The sequence below is a fragment of the Salvia hispanica genome, chromosome 4 (genome assembly GCF_023119035.1).
Source record: "Salvia hispanica cultivar TCC Black 2014 chromosome 4, UniMelb_Shisp_WGS_1.0, whole genome shotgun sequence".
Taxonomy (NCBI): domain Eukaryota; kingdom Viridiplantae; phylum Streptophyta; class Magnoliopsida; order Lamiales; family Lamiaceae; genus Salvia; species Salvia hispanica.
The window spans coordinates 27,673,671-27,689,834 of record NC_062968.1 but is presented as its reverse complement, the minus strand read 5'-3'; the positions used below and the strand labels follow the sequence as shown (position 1 = coordinate 27,689,834).

Here is a 16,164-nt window from a genome sequence, read left to right as displayed (position 1 = left end):
AACAAGAAAGACCACAACGTCCTCTTCTTCCTCAGAATCCACCAAATTAGGGCTCTTCTCCCTCGTCTATGAATTCACCAAATTAGGGCTCTTCAACAAGAAAGGCCACAACGTCCTCTTCTTCCTCACCGACACCGCAATGCTCTTCTCCCTCTGCATCTACGGCGTCGTTTTCTGCGACGACGCATTCCTCCACGCCCCCTATGTCTGCGGCGGCGGGTGGTGCGCCGCAACCGGTTTTTGGTAGTCGTGGTTGATTTGCTGGTACCCGGCGTTGGCTCCCGCAGCGGATCTGTAGCCATTGGTGTCGGGCTCGAGTGATTTTTCTTGCTGAAACAACCGCCCATTTTGGGGGGGTTTTGCTTTTTGTATTGATTGAGACAAGATTGCAACTTGAATTTCCGGAGAAGTGGGGATAAAAAGATAAAATCTGCAGAGGAATTGGATTTGTTTGGAGAAATGTTTGGGAGTGGATCCCCTGCTGTGGAGAAAACACAGCAGGGGCTGCTGTGCCACCAAACGACAGCGTTTCACTTGACTTTTACAAACTTATACTTCCTCAAATTTTATATCATTCCTTTATCCTGCATGGCCATTCCATTGTAATTATTGTAATGATTTACGCTGAACTATTATTTCACTATTAAATAAAAATTCATTAGGGGTATTGAATTAGTCATTATAATTTACGGAGTATTATTTAAGATATTATGATAAGTTAATTTTATATCATAGTTAGATGTCATCACTCAATAGTTGTAATCGGGAGTTATCAATTGTAGTTGTAGTTTATTTTTATAAAACATTATCAAATTCAGCAAGTAGTTTTATAGTAAAATGTGTTAATCTCAAATTTTATATAATTCCTCCGTCACATGTTACTCGCACTTATCAATTTCAGTTTGTCCGAAACTACTTATACCATTAATATTTTAAGTGATAATTAGAATATTTAATTAATATATTAGAATTAATTAAGTATTTCTTTAATAAGTGTTCTTTCATTATTCTTAAAATACTAATTTAATTACATTAGAAAATTAATCTAAATTTACGACCTAAAAAATGCAAGTAACATGAGATGGGGAAGTGCTAGTACTAATTTTTTTTTAAATAATTGAAACTTTCTATTTATTATTTTAGTGTAAATTAGCATTTTATAATTGAAAGTTAACGATTTAAGAGATAATTGTCATTAAAATTACTATATTTAGAGTGTTAACTAAAATAATTTGATAAGAATACATAGTTTTGTTGTCATATCATACTTTTGATTTTTTCCATTAGTTTTAGTTTAACCATCATAAGACAATTGAGAAAACTGAAATGTTATATTGAAGTTTCAAAGTTATGAATTAGTTAAAATTTAATGAAAGTTATGATAATTGAGATTAACACATTTAAATATAAAACTACTTGCTGAATTTGATAAAGTTTTAGTTAAAATAAATTATAATTACAATTGATAAATCCCGATTGCAACTGATGACATCTAACTATGGTTTAAAATTAACTTACCATAATATTAATACTTAAAATACTAATATTAAAATAAGCATGTAAGTTGTAGCTGAATACTATTAATTAATGAAATTTTAGTTAGTATTAACAATCCGTAAATTATAATGACTAGTCCAACACTAATAATTAATCGTCATTTAATAGTGAAATAATTATTCAGCGTAAATCACTAAAATAATGATAATAATGAAATGGTGTTATTTAGGAGTAGTGACTAATAGTTCAGCGTAATTCTTAAACCACTAAAATAATGATTATAATGGAATGGTCAGGGCACCGAGAGTTAAAGTAATTTGGATAGAGATAAGTTTGTAAAAGTTGGTGAAACGCTGTCGTTTGGTGACATAGCAGTCCCTGCTGTGTTTTCTCCATAGCAGGGGATCCACTCCCGAAATGTTTCTGGAGACGCAACTTGAACTTGAATTGGATTTATGGAGAACCGAGAACCTAGATTTCTGCAACTTGAACTTGAATTGGATTTCTGGAGAACTTCAGTTTCTGAAACTTGAAGTTGAATTGGATTTCTGGAAAACTTGTTTGGAGAATTTTTGATTATTTGTTTTTAAATCTGATTTTAAATAAATATTTACTAAATGAATTAGGGAGTAAAAATCAGAATTAAAAGTTTAATTTGGTCAAAATCAGGATTAAAGTCGTTGACAGTTAGTTTTTAACGGAAATGTTGACGGAGGACCAAAATGATCAAATTTCCATATGTTCAGGACCAAAAAATCCAAAAGATAATGTTTAGGACCAAAAACATAAAATGGTCATATGTTGAGGACCAATTTTGGCCTTTACTCTATATCGAAATATCGATACGATAACGATATTGATATTATCCATATCGAAACTTTCGATACGATAACGATATGAAATTTTTTCATATCAATATTTTCGATACGAAACACGATACAACGTTTTCGATACGATATATCGTATCAACCCATCCCTTTCTGAAATACCCGATACACCTGATTATTATAGGATGAAGGGTTTATAGTTTTCAATTAATTAATTTAAGCATTTTAGTTTAGGTTGGGTTTATTTTCTAAAACTCCTCTCCTCTCTTCTAATCTATCCGCCTCCTCCTTCCATGGTTCCACCCGCCGCCCGCAACGCCCTTCACCTGCCGGTGCCGGAGTTCAGATGAGTCATGAGTGTGTTCTTTCCTTTTTCCATTCTATTTCTTATAGGAATTTAAAGTGTCATGAGTATATTACAGTATATTTACTCCATGTATAAATAATACACAGTGTACAACACACATAATTATATGCGTACAGCAGTAGTACACACACATTATTTGTATACTGCCAGTAGTACACTGTACACACATATATCTATATACTCTACTCTATTATATACTCCATATATATATATATATATATATATATATATATATATATATATATATATATATATATGGTAGCTTGTTAGGTTGAGATTTATTAGCCTAATTGAGAATTGAGATGCAATCTCACCACTTCATCCAGAATATTTGTGAAATGTCGACAGCATGTAGTTTATGTCAACAGAGGGGCATAATTGTAATTTTATTAAAAAAAATTTCATTTTTTTTTCATTTTTCATTTTTTTAAATTTTTTTTTCAACTACATATACAATTCATGTCAACTACACATCAAATGTCAACAACTTTATTCAATAAATACTATTTGACATGAATTGTACATGTAGTTGACATTATATTGTGTAGTTAATATGAATTGTATATGTAGTTGACATGAATTCTATACATAGTTGACATTATATTTGTGTAGTTGACATGAATTGTGTGTGTGGTTGACATGGATTGTACACATAGTTGACATTATATGTGTGTAGTTGACATGAATTGTATATGTAGTTGAAAAATAAAATTTAAAATAATTTAAAAAAATAAATTTTTTTAAGAAAATAAAAAAAAATTTAAAAAATTAAAAAAGAATAAAAAATAATTTTAAAAATTTTAAAAAAAATTAATAAAAAATTAAAATTAAAAATTAAAAAAAAATATTTATTGAATAAAATTTACTATGATATTACCATTCTGCCCTTTCATAATTAATTAATCTAAAGATATTTCTCGGACCACTCATTTAATAAAAATGAGTGGCTGATATTGCATCTCATTTCTCAATTAGCATAAAAAATCTCAATTGATCATAATCCTATCTATATATATATATAGGGGTGCCGATCATATCATAACTCATATTTATGTGATAACCTAAGAGCATCCGCAATGGTGCTTAGGCCAGCCCATAAAGCCAGCCATTCTCTCCTCTCTGCCACGTCAGCAACACTAAAAAAATCACCTGCCAGACACATATACGGGAAAAATAATCCATTCCATTAAAAAAAAAATTACAAAGATTTTAAAAAAAAAGTACATGATTTTTTTTTAAAAAAAAGGGCTTCAACAAACGAGCCCCGCCACTCTCTACTCCTCATCGCCGTCGCTAGCTATTGCATATTTTAACCTTACAATTTCGGAGGAAATATAAGAAAGGACATTGAAATTATTTTTAAAAATAACTGTTTTTGTACTTTTTCAAATGACATAGTTCACGGATATATTCTGACTGCAGATTAGCTGCCATTTAGTGTATACGGACGAAGAACCGTTTGTATAGTCCTATTAAATTATTTACGTTTAAAACAGATAAAAATTAAACGAGTTAAAAAATATGGTGATGTTATTCTGATTTCTGATTATGTCGGCAACAATTTCCAGAGAGGGAATGGTTTATAAATATAATTAAAGAGAGATAACGGTATATATTGAATTCAAAATTTGTTCCCGAATCTGCACTTTGATGAACATTCACGACTCAAATTTCCAACACACTGTGCTTTAGAACTCTATCAAAGGAATCCTCATGAAATTATGTAACAAAAACGAAAAAATTCACTACAAATTGAGTTTCAAATGTCAAAAAACAGCAGATGTAAACACAAATCAACGATTCACACATGGCCGAGCTTACGGTGTTTAGATGAATTATTAGCTTCTTCTCTGATGAAGCAAGCAAATCTGAGAGAGAGAAATAGGGATCGGATCCAGTGGTAAACCACATCACTCCAAGAATTCCAAATTGACAAGCAATTTGTCGAAATTCTTGAAGAGATGTAGCATACCTATGGAGCGGTTCCCTTCAATTGAATTTGGGGGAAAGAGAAAAGCTGCGCAGAGATATAAACCCTAGATTCTAACCTATTTGGGGAAATGAAATGGGAGTGCCTATATATAGGCGCTTCCACACACAGCACAGACACGTGCGTCGCTACGTAAGAAAATAAAAAGAAAATCTTCCATTTGTTAATTAATTAATTAAAATATGCTAATTAATTAAACAACATTTTTAAAATTTTATCTAATACTGTGTGATGATAAATTAAAGTGACAGATTAAGAGTTAAATTTAAACGACTATTTCGGATTTTATAATTAATTGGTACAAGAATTAGTGAGAAAATACTTATACCACTCCAATTAGAATACCATATCTTCTAGTGGAATTTTATTGATAAATAAATCATTCTTTGAATATGATTTAACTTAATTGTCCAATAGTATTTTTACTTGTTAGTAGAGCAATGAAGATCAAAGAGCATAATAAAAAATATCAAACTTATGGTTATTGCAACACGGTGATCAATAGAAAGTAGAAACAAGTTGAAAAACATTCAATTTATATATTGGTAAGCCTTAACCATGATGAAGTCAAAACTCAAAAACAAAACTAGGTTCTACCACAACGATTTTCTAACACAAGCAAAATTTCAAACATAGAAGGATCCTAAGCAACAAAAGAGAATAATGTAGTTCGTCTTCAATGATCTCCGGGTAAATTTTTGATGATGTCGGAGTCACCTGAAAAATAAAATACAGAAACACATCATGACTTGGATAATTCTGCTCAAGAGCTCGATTTTTACTAGAAAACATCAGTGTTATACCTGGGTCAACTATGCTGAGGCATGAAACACGGAAGTACTTCCCACATGCCGTCCCAAGATCAACATTGTCTACGCAGAAAAAGTCATAGGTAAGCAAAGAATGGAACTAAACAGATGTCCAATGCTCAATGGTGGTAAAAGGAATGAGGAAACAACTTGGCAGACAAGAACATAGCAGCCGGTCAACGTCTTACCAATTAGTCACAAGCAAGACATAAAGAACATGAATTAAGTTTCTACAGTGGTGGAAAATTATCACAAGTTAAAATTATAGCAAACTTCTATGTGAATGGAGTGCATCTCTTTTAGATGCAAATGCAAATGCAAATGCATAAATGATCACACAATGAAATGTATTAGAGGAAGAGACTTGTAGAACTGAATCGAATAGCATGTCACACTTCGGGGCATTATACATAAGTCATTAAGTTACTACACTTGATATATACTACTACATATAGCAACACATCAGGATGCTCGACAATGGTAAAATGCAAAAAGGAAACAACTTGAGGGACATAAGAACTCAGCAGCCACCTGCACCGTGCAAGCAATCAAAACTAGGTCGTACATACAGAGTGTTAAACTGATCACAATCCACTATCAGGATCGTGGCTCTTTTAGATGCAAATGAAAAACTGATCACACAATGAAATGTATTTGAGGGAAGAAACTTATGGAGCTGAAAGAAAAAAACTGAAAGCAATTTATCGTACATTCGACACAAATAAAAGGCACAATAAAGAAAATCTCCTAATTCAGCTACAAATATTGCTAACACCATTGGAATTCAACACCTCATACTTCATGAATGAAAATAATAGTATAAACCCAACTAAAATAAACTAAAAGGGGGAAGAAACTCACTCCCATTGTAATGATGAACACCAATCTTAGCAAGCATTGCATAGTACTCAATCTCAGACTTCCTCAACGGTGGGCAGTTGTTGGAAATCAATATCAATTTACCTGCCATGAATTTAGCCCTAATTCATTAAAACAGATTCTTCAAACAACACTGAACATAGTTTGCTATAATAATCGTGACCTAAAACAAACCTTTGGAATTCCTGAGCGTCTTGAGCACAGTTTTGTAACCAAGAGTGTATTTACCACTCTTCATCACAAGAGCCAGCCTGTTGTTGGTGCTCTCATGAGTCTTCTTCTGCAATTTTTCCAATTTTTAATCGAATCAAATTCCATTATCACACGTTAATCCAAATAGTTAAATCAAGAGATAGCATCAAATACATATAGCATTAAACACATATATGAATGCTTAGAGATAGAAAGTGGAAGGTGTACCGTCTTTTTTCCGGCGGCCACCATCGTCGAGACTGGGGAGAGCGACGGCGGCGATTGGAATAATTGGGTGGAAATTGGATTTGTGGGTAGGGTTTATGGAGTGGTTATTTGGATTTTAATTTAATTCTTAATGGGTCTCAGTTGGCCCAAAATTATTAATCGTGGGCCTTCTGTGTAATGAGTAATGATTAAGGAGTAATGCTTAAAATGGCTAATAGTCGAAAATTACTATCTCCTCATCATTTAAAATTGCACTCAACATGAAAAATATAAATTAATATCTTCATAATATATTTAGGTGTGTTCGGTTCATAATATATTTAGGTGTGTTCGGTTGGCAAGACTAAATCTCATGATTAAATATGTATTATGTTTGGTTCATAAGATTGACCCCCTCAACTTAATCTTAGATGGATAGTCTCATGATAATTAATCATAGCCCTCCCCTCTAACTAAAATAATTCTACAACTTAATCCTAGATGGATAGTCTCATGATTATTAGTCATGCAACCGAACGCCATCTTAAATGTTTAAATGTGAAAATTGATGTGTACTTTAATTAAATTATACTCCCTCCGTCCCGCTTTAGCAGTCCCATTGACTTTTCTGCACTCGTTTTATAAAAATGATAATAAATAGTTAAAGTTGAAGAAATAATAAAGTAAAAAATAGTATAAAAATGATAATAAATAGTTAAACTGGAGAAATAATAACGTAAAAAATAGAATAATATAGAGAAGAGTCTTATCTACATTATTATCTTTTTTACTTTATTATTTCTTCACTTTAACTATTTATTATCATTTTTACAAAACGAGTGCAGGTAAAAAGTCAATGAGACTGCTAAAGCGGGACGGAGGGAGTATAAAATTACAGAACAAATGGCATAGATTTTACCTCGATTAAATATATGTGATGGTTTGGATAGTCGATTTCCGTAGTTGGTTGATGAATTTGGCATCTTTAATTTGGACTATGAATTAATGAACAAAGTGGAGTTAAAGAAAGGGGTCAAATCATGTAGTGGTACAAGGTTATAAATAACCATTTGTCTTTTAATACTTAGACTTCTTATTTTATTTTCAGTTTATGGGTAATAATTTTAATTAATAGGATTTCGATTGTCTTACTAACTAATCTTATGCCGTTGGGTCTCTTCTGTAAATGCTGTGGTTTTTGGAGGGATGGAGTGTCGTTTGGTTGATCTGTGCATATTTTTGCTAATATCGAAGGTTTGTGTTCTTTGATCTTCATATTTACCTAATATTGTTTCTTTTTTTGAAAAAGATAGTACTAGTATTTTTATTTTCATTTTAGGGGATTCTTGATTTTTTCTTTTGAACGTGATTTTGTATTTCTGGTTTTGGAAGCTATGGCTTTTAGGTTGAGAATGCAGCTGTTTTTTTAAAGTGGAAAAATACATAGTTTTGGTTTATAGCAATATTTGAAATGTTAGTGGTGAAACGCTCACCCTTATTGGATTATTGATTGGATTTCTTCCATGATTTTATGAATTTGCTCCTTCACAGCTGTTTTACCCTTCTCTTGTTAACAAAATTAGGGCTTTTCTGTTTTAAGTTTGTATAGATTTTACCACTACATAGGATCAGCCTTGTATAGCCTAAGCCCTAAGTAGAAGCTTGCAAGATCCTAACAACTGGGACCGGACCCTCGTCAACCCGTACTCTTTTTCACGTCACCTGCAAAGTGTGGAAAGAGTGTAAGAATCTGTTGGTACTATTACCACCCCCGGAGTGTCAATTGGAGAATTCTGCTTTGTTGGGTCAATTGGTCCCACAACTTGGCTTATTAAAGAATTTGAACTACTTGTATTCTGTTTGCTTCTGTCTCTGCATATTCTTTCTTAGCATTATGATCTGGATACCCACAAGTGAATTGCTCGTTTTCGTATCTTTTTTCCAACCAATGCATAATTTGCTGACTTGCGTCGCATTGTTTCTGTTGATGTATATGAGCCTACAGGGAGTTACACAACAATAATCCACTTCCCACTGATCTCGGAAATCTGATTAATTTGGAGAGTCGGGATCTGTACATGAACAGTTTCACCGGTCCCATTCCTGAATCGTTGGGGAAGCTTCCCAAACTGTGGCTATTGTCGAGCGAATAGTATGTTCGTTAATTCGTTTCAATTCAAAAACCTCATGCGAATCTTATTGTCTGTTGTTATGTTTGTTGTAACTTGTAAGGACAGTCGGCTTAACAGAAACAGCTTCACAGGTCCCATCCCTATGTCACTGACCAACGTCTCGTCCCTACAAGTGCTGTGAGTGAGTGTCCTGAGTTCGTCTAAACTACTTATTTTCTGTTTTTATCTCATTGCATTGCCATGAACCTCACTGATTTATCGAACAACCAGCTTTCGGGTGTGGTTCTGGATAACGGCTCCTTTCCACTGTTTCACGCGTATCAGGTATCCCAGTCACGCATCTATTAGTTTGGGACGACGTTTTCCACTGCTCTTTCTCTCATATCAATTTCTAACAATAGATGACATGCGTTTGCAGTTTTGCAAATAACTCGAACCTGTGTGGCCCCACCACTGGACGGCCATGCCCTGGATCGCCTCCATTTTCTCTGCCACCCCATCTCTTGTTTCGAGGTATTCCAAGATTAGTATCATTCAGCTCGTCATTGTTGGAAAGCATAATCGAAATGCGGAAAATAAAAGACACTAAAATGCTTCAATATTGAACTTGGATGATTGTACTTTACTAAATTCAACTCTTTATATAGAATGAAGTAAGGACTTTTAACTTCATCAAAATTTCAAATACTAAAAGATGAAATCTATCAACAACTAAGCAGCTTGATTTTTTCCCCATCTTAGCTTGATTTTTGCCTTGATCTTCCCTTGATTCCGACAGTCTTAAGACTGATCTTAACACAACTTTCTTCCTTTTTGAACTTTTTTATGCTATATTGCTACTAATACACTAATCGTATGATTGCATACTCTGATATGTAAATGCAGAAGAAAAACAGGAGCCATTGTTGGTGGAGTTGTGGCGACCGCTACTCAGCTATTTGCTGCAACGGCAATCGCCATTGCAAACCGCAAGAATATAACTTGGATGTACCAGGTTGTGAATTGATTCAAAAATGTTAACTCTATGAATATGGAGTATTCTTGTTGTCTCCCATGAACTTATCCGATTGCATTGCAGAGCCCCCGGAGTACATCTCAGACAGCTCTTCGGGAAGGTGTATAAAGGACGTCTTGCTGATTGCTCGCTCGTCGTTGTTAAAAGACTCATGGAGGAGAGGACGCTGGCAGAGAGCTTCAGTTTCAAACAGAGGTCGAGATGATAAGTATGGCCGTGCACTGGAACCTTCTTATGCTTTGTGGCTTTTGTATGACTCCAACGGAACGGTTGCTTGTTTATCCATATATGGCTAATGGGAGCATTGCATCATGTTTTTGAGTTTTTTCTTTCTACCTACGGTTTGTTGTTGATTGGTAATACTTCAATTTTAAGAGCCTAATCTCATCCACGTGCATCCGTTGCAGAACGTCCGCCACTCGATTGGCCGACTAGGAAGCGTATAGCTCTCGGATCCGCCAATTGCTTGGCATATTTGCACGACCAATGTGACCCAAAGGTCATCCGAGAAAACCAATGTTTTTCAGATACGAGATTATGCTTCATGAGCTGATAAACGGGCAGAGGGCTTTGGATCTGACTCGCCTAGCGAATGACGATGAAGTCATGTTGCTCGATTGGGTACGTTATCTCACCTTTATTCATTAGATTCGAATTTCGAGTTCACAAAGATATATAGAAATATTGCATTTCCAGGGATGATGCTTCACTAGACAGCCCTAGTGTAACTGTAGAGGAATATACTTAATAATGTCAACATTATAAGTAATCAAAGAATTGAAAATTCTACCAAATTTAAGTTACTATAATTTCATGAAAATAGTGAGATTGTGCATGTGGAAAAATACAGTCAGAGAATTTTCATAAGCAAAATTTGGCAAATTTTCTAATTTCTTGTCACGTGACAAGGATCCGTTGTGACTAGGCATGCCATGAGAGACCATCACAATAGTTGTAAACACCTTCTCCCACTATTTTCCTTTTCTCTTTTTATCCATTTATTTTTCCTTTTCCCTTTTCTCTTTTCCTTACCCTTTCTTTATAATGGGCAAAGGTCCATTTTTTTCTCTCAACTTCTATCTACTGTTGTAACGCTTTTTAAAAAAAAAACATATGTCTATGTTTACATTTTGTTACTTTTTAACTTTTAGCACAATTTTATTATTAATTTTAATTTATTTATGTATTAATTAGTTTTATTTAAATCAAATAAAAATATAAAAATTTAGTTATGTAAATTATATGTATCTGATTAAATATATGTAGATAGGATGTTGAAAAATAAAATTATAATACTACTTACAACCAAATCTATTACACTAAATAATTAAAAGTGATGAAGTGGATGAAATACTATAGTGAATAGCAATCAATGTATTGATATGACACTAAAGTAAAGCACACATTTTTACACTATGTTCAAGAATAAAGAACCATGGTTTTAAAAAGTCGAAGCTTTTGGTCTGAATCAGAGATAATGGCATCTGTATTTTGATGGCCTATCTGTAAATGCTGTGGGTTTTAGCTATAGATACAGTTTCTTGTATGTATATGTGGTTTGGTTGATCTTGTTGATCTTGATGATGAAGAAGTTGATGGTGAGATGGAGTGTGGTTTGGTTGATCTTGTTGGTGCATATTTCTGCTAATATTGAAAGTTTGTATTCTTTCATCTTCTTATTTACCTAATAATAATATTGTGTGTTGTCTTCTATATCTTGTTTCTATTTCATGTTTGTCTGAATAGGTGATGTCTTGCATAGCCTTAGGACAAACTTACAAGATCCGAACAACGAGCTCAAAACCTGGGACTCGAGCCATCCCAACCCGTGCACTTGGTTTCACGTCATCTGCAACAACGATTTCATTGTGGAAAGACTGTGAGAATTTGTTCTGCCTACTACCCTTCGTTTGTGCTTGTCTGAGCGTTGGTCTAATCTTGCTTCGTTCGACTCTGCCGTCAGTGATCTAGGGAATTTGGCTTTGTCTGGTCTGTTAGTCCCACAGCTCGGCCTATTGAAGAATTTGAAGTACTTGTAAGCTAGTTTTCTGTTTGCTTCTGTTGATTTTGAATAGGGATGGTATCTTATTTCCAACCAATGCATAATTTGGTGTGTTAGTATAAAGATTCTTGATCATATTTTTATAGGGAGTTGTACAACAACAACTTCAGCGGGGCAGTTCCCGATGATCTCGGAAATCTGAGTAACTTGGAGAGTCTGGACCTGTACATGAATAATTTCACCGGTCCCATTCCTGAAATGTTGGGGAGACTTTCCAAACTACGGCGCCTGTAAGTCTAGTCGAGAAAAAAATTGTCCGTTTCTATTCAGAAACCTATTGTGAATCTTATTGTTTTTATGTTTGTTGTAAGAACAGCCGGCTTAACAACAACAGCTTCACAGGTCCCATCCCTATGTCACTCACCAACCTCGCATCCCTACAAGTGTTGTGAGTATCCTAAGTTGGTACAAACTAGTACTCCCTTCATCCCGAGGTAGATGTCACACTTGGGTGGTGGTGGCACGAGATTTTAGGGATGATGTTTTGTGTGTTAAGTAGAGAGAGAGAGTATATTAATGTGAAAAAGAACTTTTTCAAAAAAAAATGTGACATAAACTAAAAATGAAAGTGTGACATCTACCTTGAGATGGAGGGAGTTCTTATTTTCTGTTTTTATCATTGAGTTTGTTGTGAATCCTACAGGGATTTGTCGAATAATCGGCTTTCAGGTGTGGTTCCGGATAACGGCTCCTTTTCATTATTCACGCCTATTAGGTATTCCGATCACACATAGATTGGGTGTTTGCAGTTTTGAAAATACCATATAGGTCAGAGTCAACATTTTACCTCTGTGTTTGCAGTTTTGATAATAACTTGAAACTGCGTGGCCTTGGAATAGGACCACCATGCCTTGGATTGCCTGTGTTATCTCCGTCCCCTCCGTATGTTCCACAACCCCGAGGTATTCCTAGTTTAACATCATATCTTTATTCAGCATGAAGACTCTGGAACGAGACGAGTTTTAATGAGAAATTTGTAAAGTAGGAGAAATAAAAGAGAAAAACAATTGAAATAGTATTAGTGCATAGTGAAATGTGTGGTGAGAAAGATTTTAAAAAAAAAATATAAGTGAACTAATTTTGATAGACGGGCCAAACCGGTAAATAAAACTATTCCTACTTCCGTTATGTAAATTGCAGGAGGATATAGTATGACGGTGGTAGTCATTGCTGGCGGAGTATCGACTGGCGCTGCAATTCTATCAGCTGCACTAGCAAGCGCCATTGCATTGTGGTGTCGGAGCAGAATACAAGAACTTTACTTCGATGTACCAGGTCTGTCTTTGGTTTGATTCGAGAATGCTAACTCTATAAATAGGGAATAATCTTGTTTTTTCTTGTGATCTTATTTGATTCCGTTGCAGAGGAAGAGGATCCCGAAGTATATCTCGGACAGCTCAAGAGATTCTCTCTCCGAGAGCTGCAAGTCGCAACCGACAATTTCAGCAAGGAAAATATTGTGGGGACAGGCGGCTTCTCGAAGGTGTATAGAGGACGTCTTGCCGATGGCTCGCTCGTTGCTGTTAAGAGACTCAAGGATGGGAGGACTCCCGGCGGAGAGCTTCAGTTTCAATCGGAGGTCGAGATGATAAGTAAGGCCGCACACCGGAATCTTCTTAGACTTTGTGGCTTTTGTATGACTCTAACGGAACGGTTGCTCGTTTATCCTTATATGGCTAATGGGAGCGTTGCATCACGTTTACGAGGTTCTTCTACCTACAATTTATTGTTAAATTGGTAACACTTGGATTTTAAGAACCTAAACTCGTCCGTTGTAGAACGTCAGCCTAATGAGCCGCCGCTCAATTGGCTGACTAGGAAGCACATCGCTCTTGGTTCCGCACAAGGCCTGTCGTATTTGCATGATCATTGCGACCCGAAGATCATTCTTCGCGACGTCAAGGCAGCAAACATCTTGCTAGATGACGAGTTTGAGGCCGTTGTCGGAGATTATGGTATGGTTAAACTTATGAATCATAACGATACCCACGTGACAACTTCTGTTTGTGGCACCATGGGACATATCGCTCCAGAGTACATATCCACCGGAAAATTAACAGAGAAAATCGATGTTTACGGATACGGAATTACGCTTCTTGAGCTGATAACTGGACAGAAGGCTTTCGATCTGGCTCGCTTTGCCAAGGACAATGATGTTTTGTTGCTAGATTGGGTACGTAATCTCCTTATTCATTAGTTCGGATTTCGAGTTAGGATGGATACATTGCATTTTCATAAGCAAAATGACAACGATAAGACGCTAGGTCGTTCCGTTTTGAGATTTCATCTACGAGTTTTATGCACTGCCAAACGAGAATCCTTGAATGTTTACGACAACACATCAATTTTCAGGTCATTGGACTTCTAAAAGAGAAGAAGTTCGAACCCATGGTCGATCCCAATATGCAGAGCATTTACATCGAATCAGAAGTCGAGCAGCTGATCCAGATCTCTGTCCTATGCACACAAAGATCCTCAATGGACCGGCCTAAGATGTCGGAAGTGGTGAGGATGCTAAAAGGCGACGGGCTGCAGCTGGCCGAGAAATGGGACGAATGGCTCAAGGCCGAGGCCCATAGGCAGGACGTCGAACTTGCTCCTCACCCGATTAGAGCACTAACTCGACCGAATATTTACACAAGGTCGAGTTGTCCGTTCCAAGCTAAGAGCCCTTCATAATTTTATTTTTTTGAAATGATTTGCATAGTTTTATAATGGATGCCCTTAGCTTATTCAAAGAAAAAATAACTAAAACATGTTGACAAGTTAATAGGTTGCATGTACCCTACCTACTCTATTGTGCGTTGCCCCCATCACATTTGCATTTATCGTTCCACTTATTTGACTAAAATATACCTATATAAAAATATTTCTTAAACCTTTATTTCATAAAGTAACAAAAAAATTGTCCCACGTAAATACTTAGAAAATTAATAAAAAGGTCACAAAGCGAAAGGGGGAAAAACCTTTATTTATTAAAGTATCAAAAGAATTGTCCCACGTTATAATTTAAGTCGTAAAGGAGAATCAAAACAAGTAAAAAGTTCACAAAGTGAATGGGAAAGAGCTGCAATTAATATAGTAGTAGAAGATAAAATGGTACCACCGGGCTCCATTAAAGTTGACATTCAATTCAAATTCGTAAAGTTAACATTCAATTCAATTAGTTAAACAAGATAATAAAAAAATTAAATTTAAAATAACTTAAATTAGGCTTTATCTATGATTAAATTAGTTGAATGTATTAAATTAGTGAAATGGATAATCGTTACATACAATTTAATCTTGACATATAAATAGGCTGAGATGCATTTTCATGGACCGAGAAATGATAAAAATAAAAAATAAAAAAATATATGAAAACCAAACTGCACATAAGCTTCCTGAATTCTAGCTATGTAACTACTACCTCAACTAAGACTAACGTAGTCTCTACTAATATTTTTTTCTGCGTCCGTCTAGATGACGAGGCGAGTGTACGAGACCACTAGTTAGCTATCCTCTAATCAATTTTCCCTTTTTCCTACTGTATTTCTTTTTATCCATTTCTTTCCCTTTTTCCTCCTTTTTTGCGATTGGGCAACTTTTTATGAAATTAAAAATGATTTGCTTGTATTAAAGGAAGTTAAAAATGATGAAGGCAATAACTCCATTGTGGTGAAGCTCTATAAAAAGTGTTGAAAAAGTATAAGACTAAAAAAAGTCAAAGGATGGATACATATATAGGAATGTTGCATTTCAGTGGCCCTATATGGTAATATGGATTAGTTTGCAATTTTCAGGTCAAAGGACTTCTAAAAAAGAAGAAGCTCAAAATGTTGGTAGATCCTGAGATCAATTACATCGAATCAGAAGTGGTGCAGCTGATCTCTCCTATGCACGCAAAGCTCCTCGATGGACCGGCCTAAGATGTCGGAAGTGGTGAGGATGCTAAAAGGCGATGGGCTGCAACTGGCCGAGAAATGGGACGAATGGCTCAAGGCTGAGTAGGTCGAACTTGGTCATCACCCGACTTCCGAGACCGAATATTTACACGCTGTCGAGTTGTCCGGTCCAAGCTAAGAGCCATTCATAATTTTATTTTTTAAATGATTTGCATACTTTTGGAATGGATTGCATGAAAAAAAATACTTTTATTCATTAATTTCACTTTTTAGGTTGCTATCTCTCATATTATACTCCCTCCG

At 35.1% G+C, this 16,164-nt stretch overlaps 2 protein-coding genes and 1 pseudogene across 8 annotated transcripts; 2 read left to right on the top strand and 1 right to left on the bottom strand.

The window, feature by feature from the left end:
- Positions 1–5,200: 5,200 nt before the first annotated feature.
- On the bottom strand, positions 5,201–6,942 carry LOC125219242 (60S ribosomal protein L30-like). The gene is made up of 5 exons (XM_048121161.1): positions 6,790–6,942; positions 6,544–6,649; positions 6,352–6,453; positions 5,485–5,553; positions 5,201–5,398 (listed from the first exon to the last, which is right to left on the bottom strand). Exons 1-5 carry the CDS (start codon positions 6,811–6,813, stop codon positions 5,358–5,360), a joined length of 342 nt encoding a protein of 113 aa, XP_047977118.1. The 5' UTR covers positions 6,814–6,942; the 3' UTR covers positions 5,201–5,357.
- A 1,220-nt stretch (positions 6,943–8,162) lies between these two features.
- On the top strand, positions 8,163–10,458 carry LOC125220819 (annotated as a pseudogene).
- Positions 10,459–11,211: 753 nt separating this feature from the next.
- On the top strand, positions 11,212–14,790 carry LOC125219240 (somatic embryogenesis receptor kinase 2-like). Of its 7 annotated transcripts, none has more exons than XM_048121155.1 (11): positions 11,212–11,571; positions 11,662–11,794; positions 11,879–11,950; positions 12,064–12,207; positions 12,320–12,411; positions 12,621–12,692; positions 12,817–12,879; positions 13,118–13,252; positions 13,342–13,683; positions 13,756–14,150; positions 14,330–14,790. In XM_048121155.1, exons 1-11 carry the CDS (start codon positions 11,496–11,498, stop codon positions 14,654–14,656), a joined length of 1,851 nt encoding a protein of 616 aa, XP_047977112.1. In that variant the 5' UTR covers positions 11,212–11,495; the 3' UTR covers positions 14,657–14,790. The 7 variants fall into 7 exon arrangements, with proteins under 7 accessions (XP_047977112.1, XP_047977113.1, XP_047977114.1 ...); XM_048121156.1 differs by having other exon boundaries at positions 11,214–11,571; positions 12,320–12,365; positions 12,640–12,692; positions 12,779–12,879; positions 14,330–14,788; XM_048121157.1 differs by having other exon boundaries at positions 11,214–11,571; positions 12,294–12,365; positions 12,640–12,692; positions 14,330–14,788.
- Positions 14,791–16,164: the final 1,374 nt, after the last annotated feature.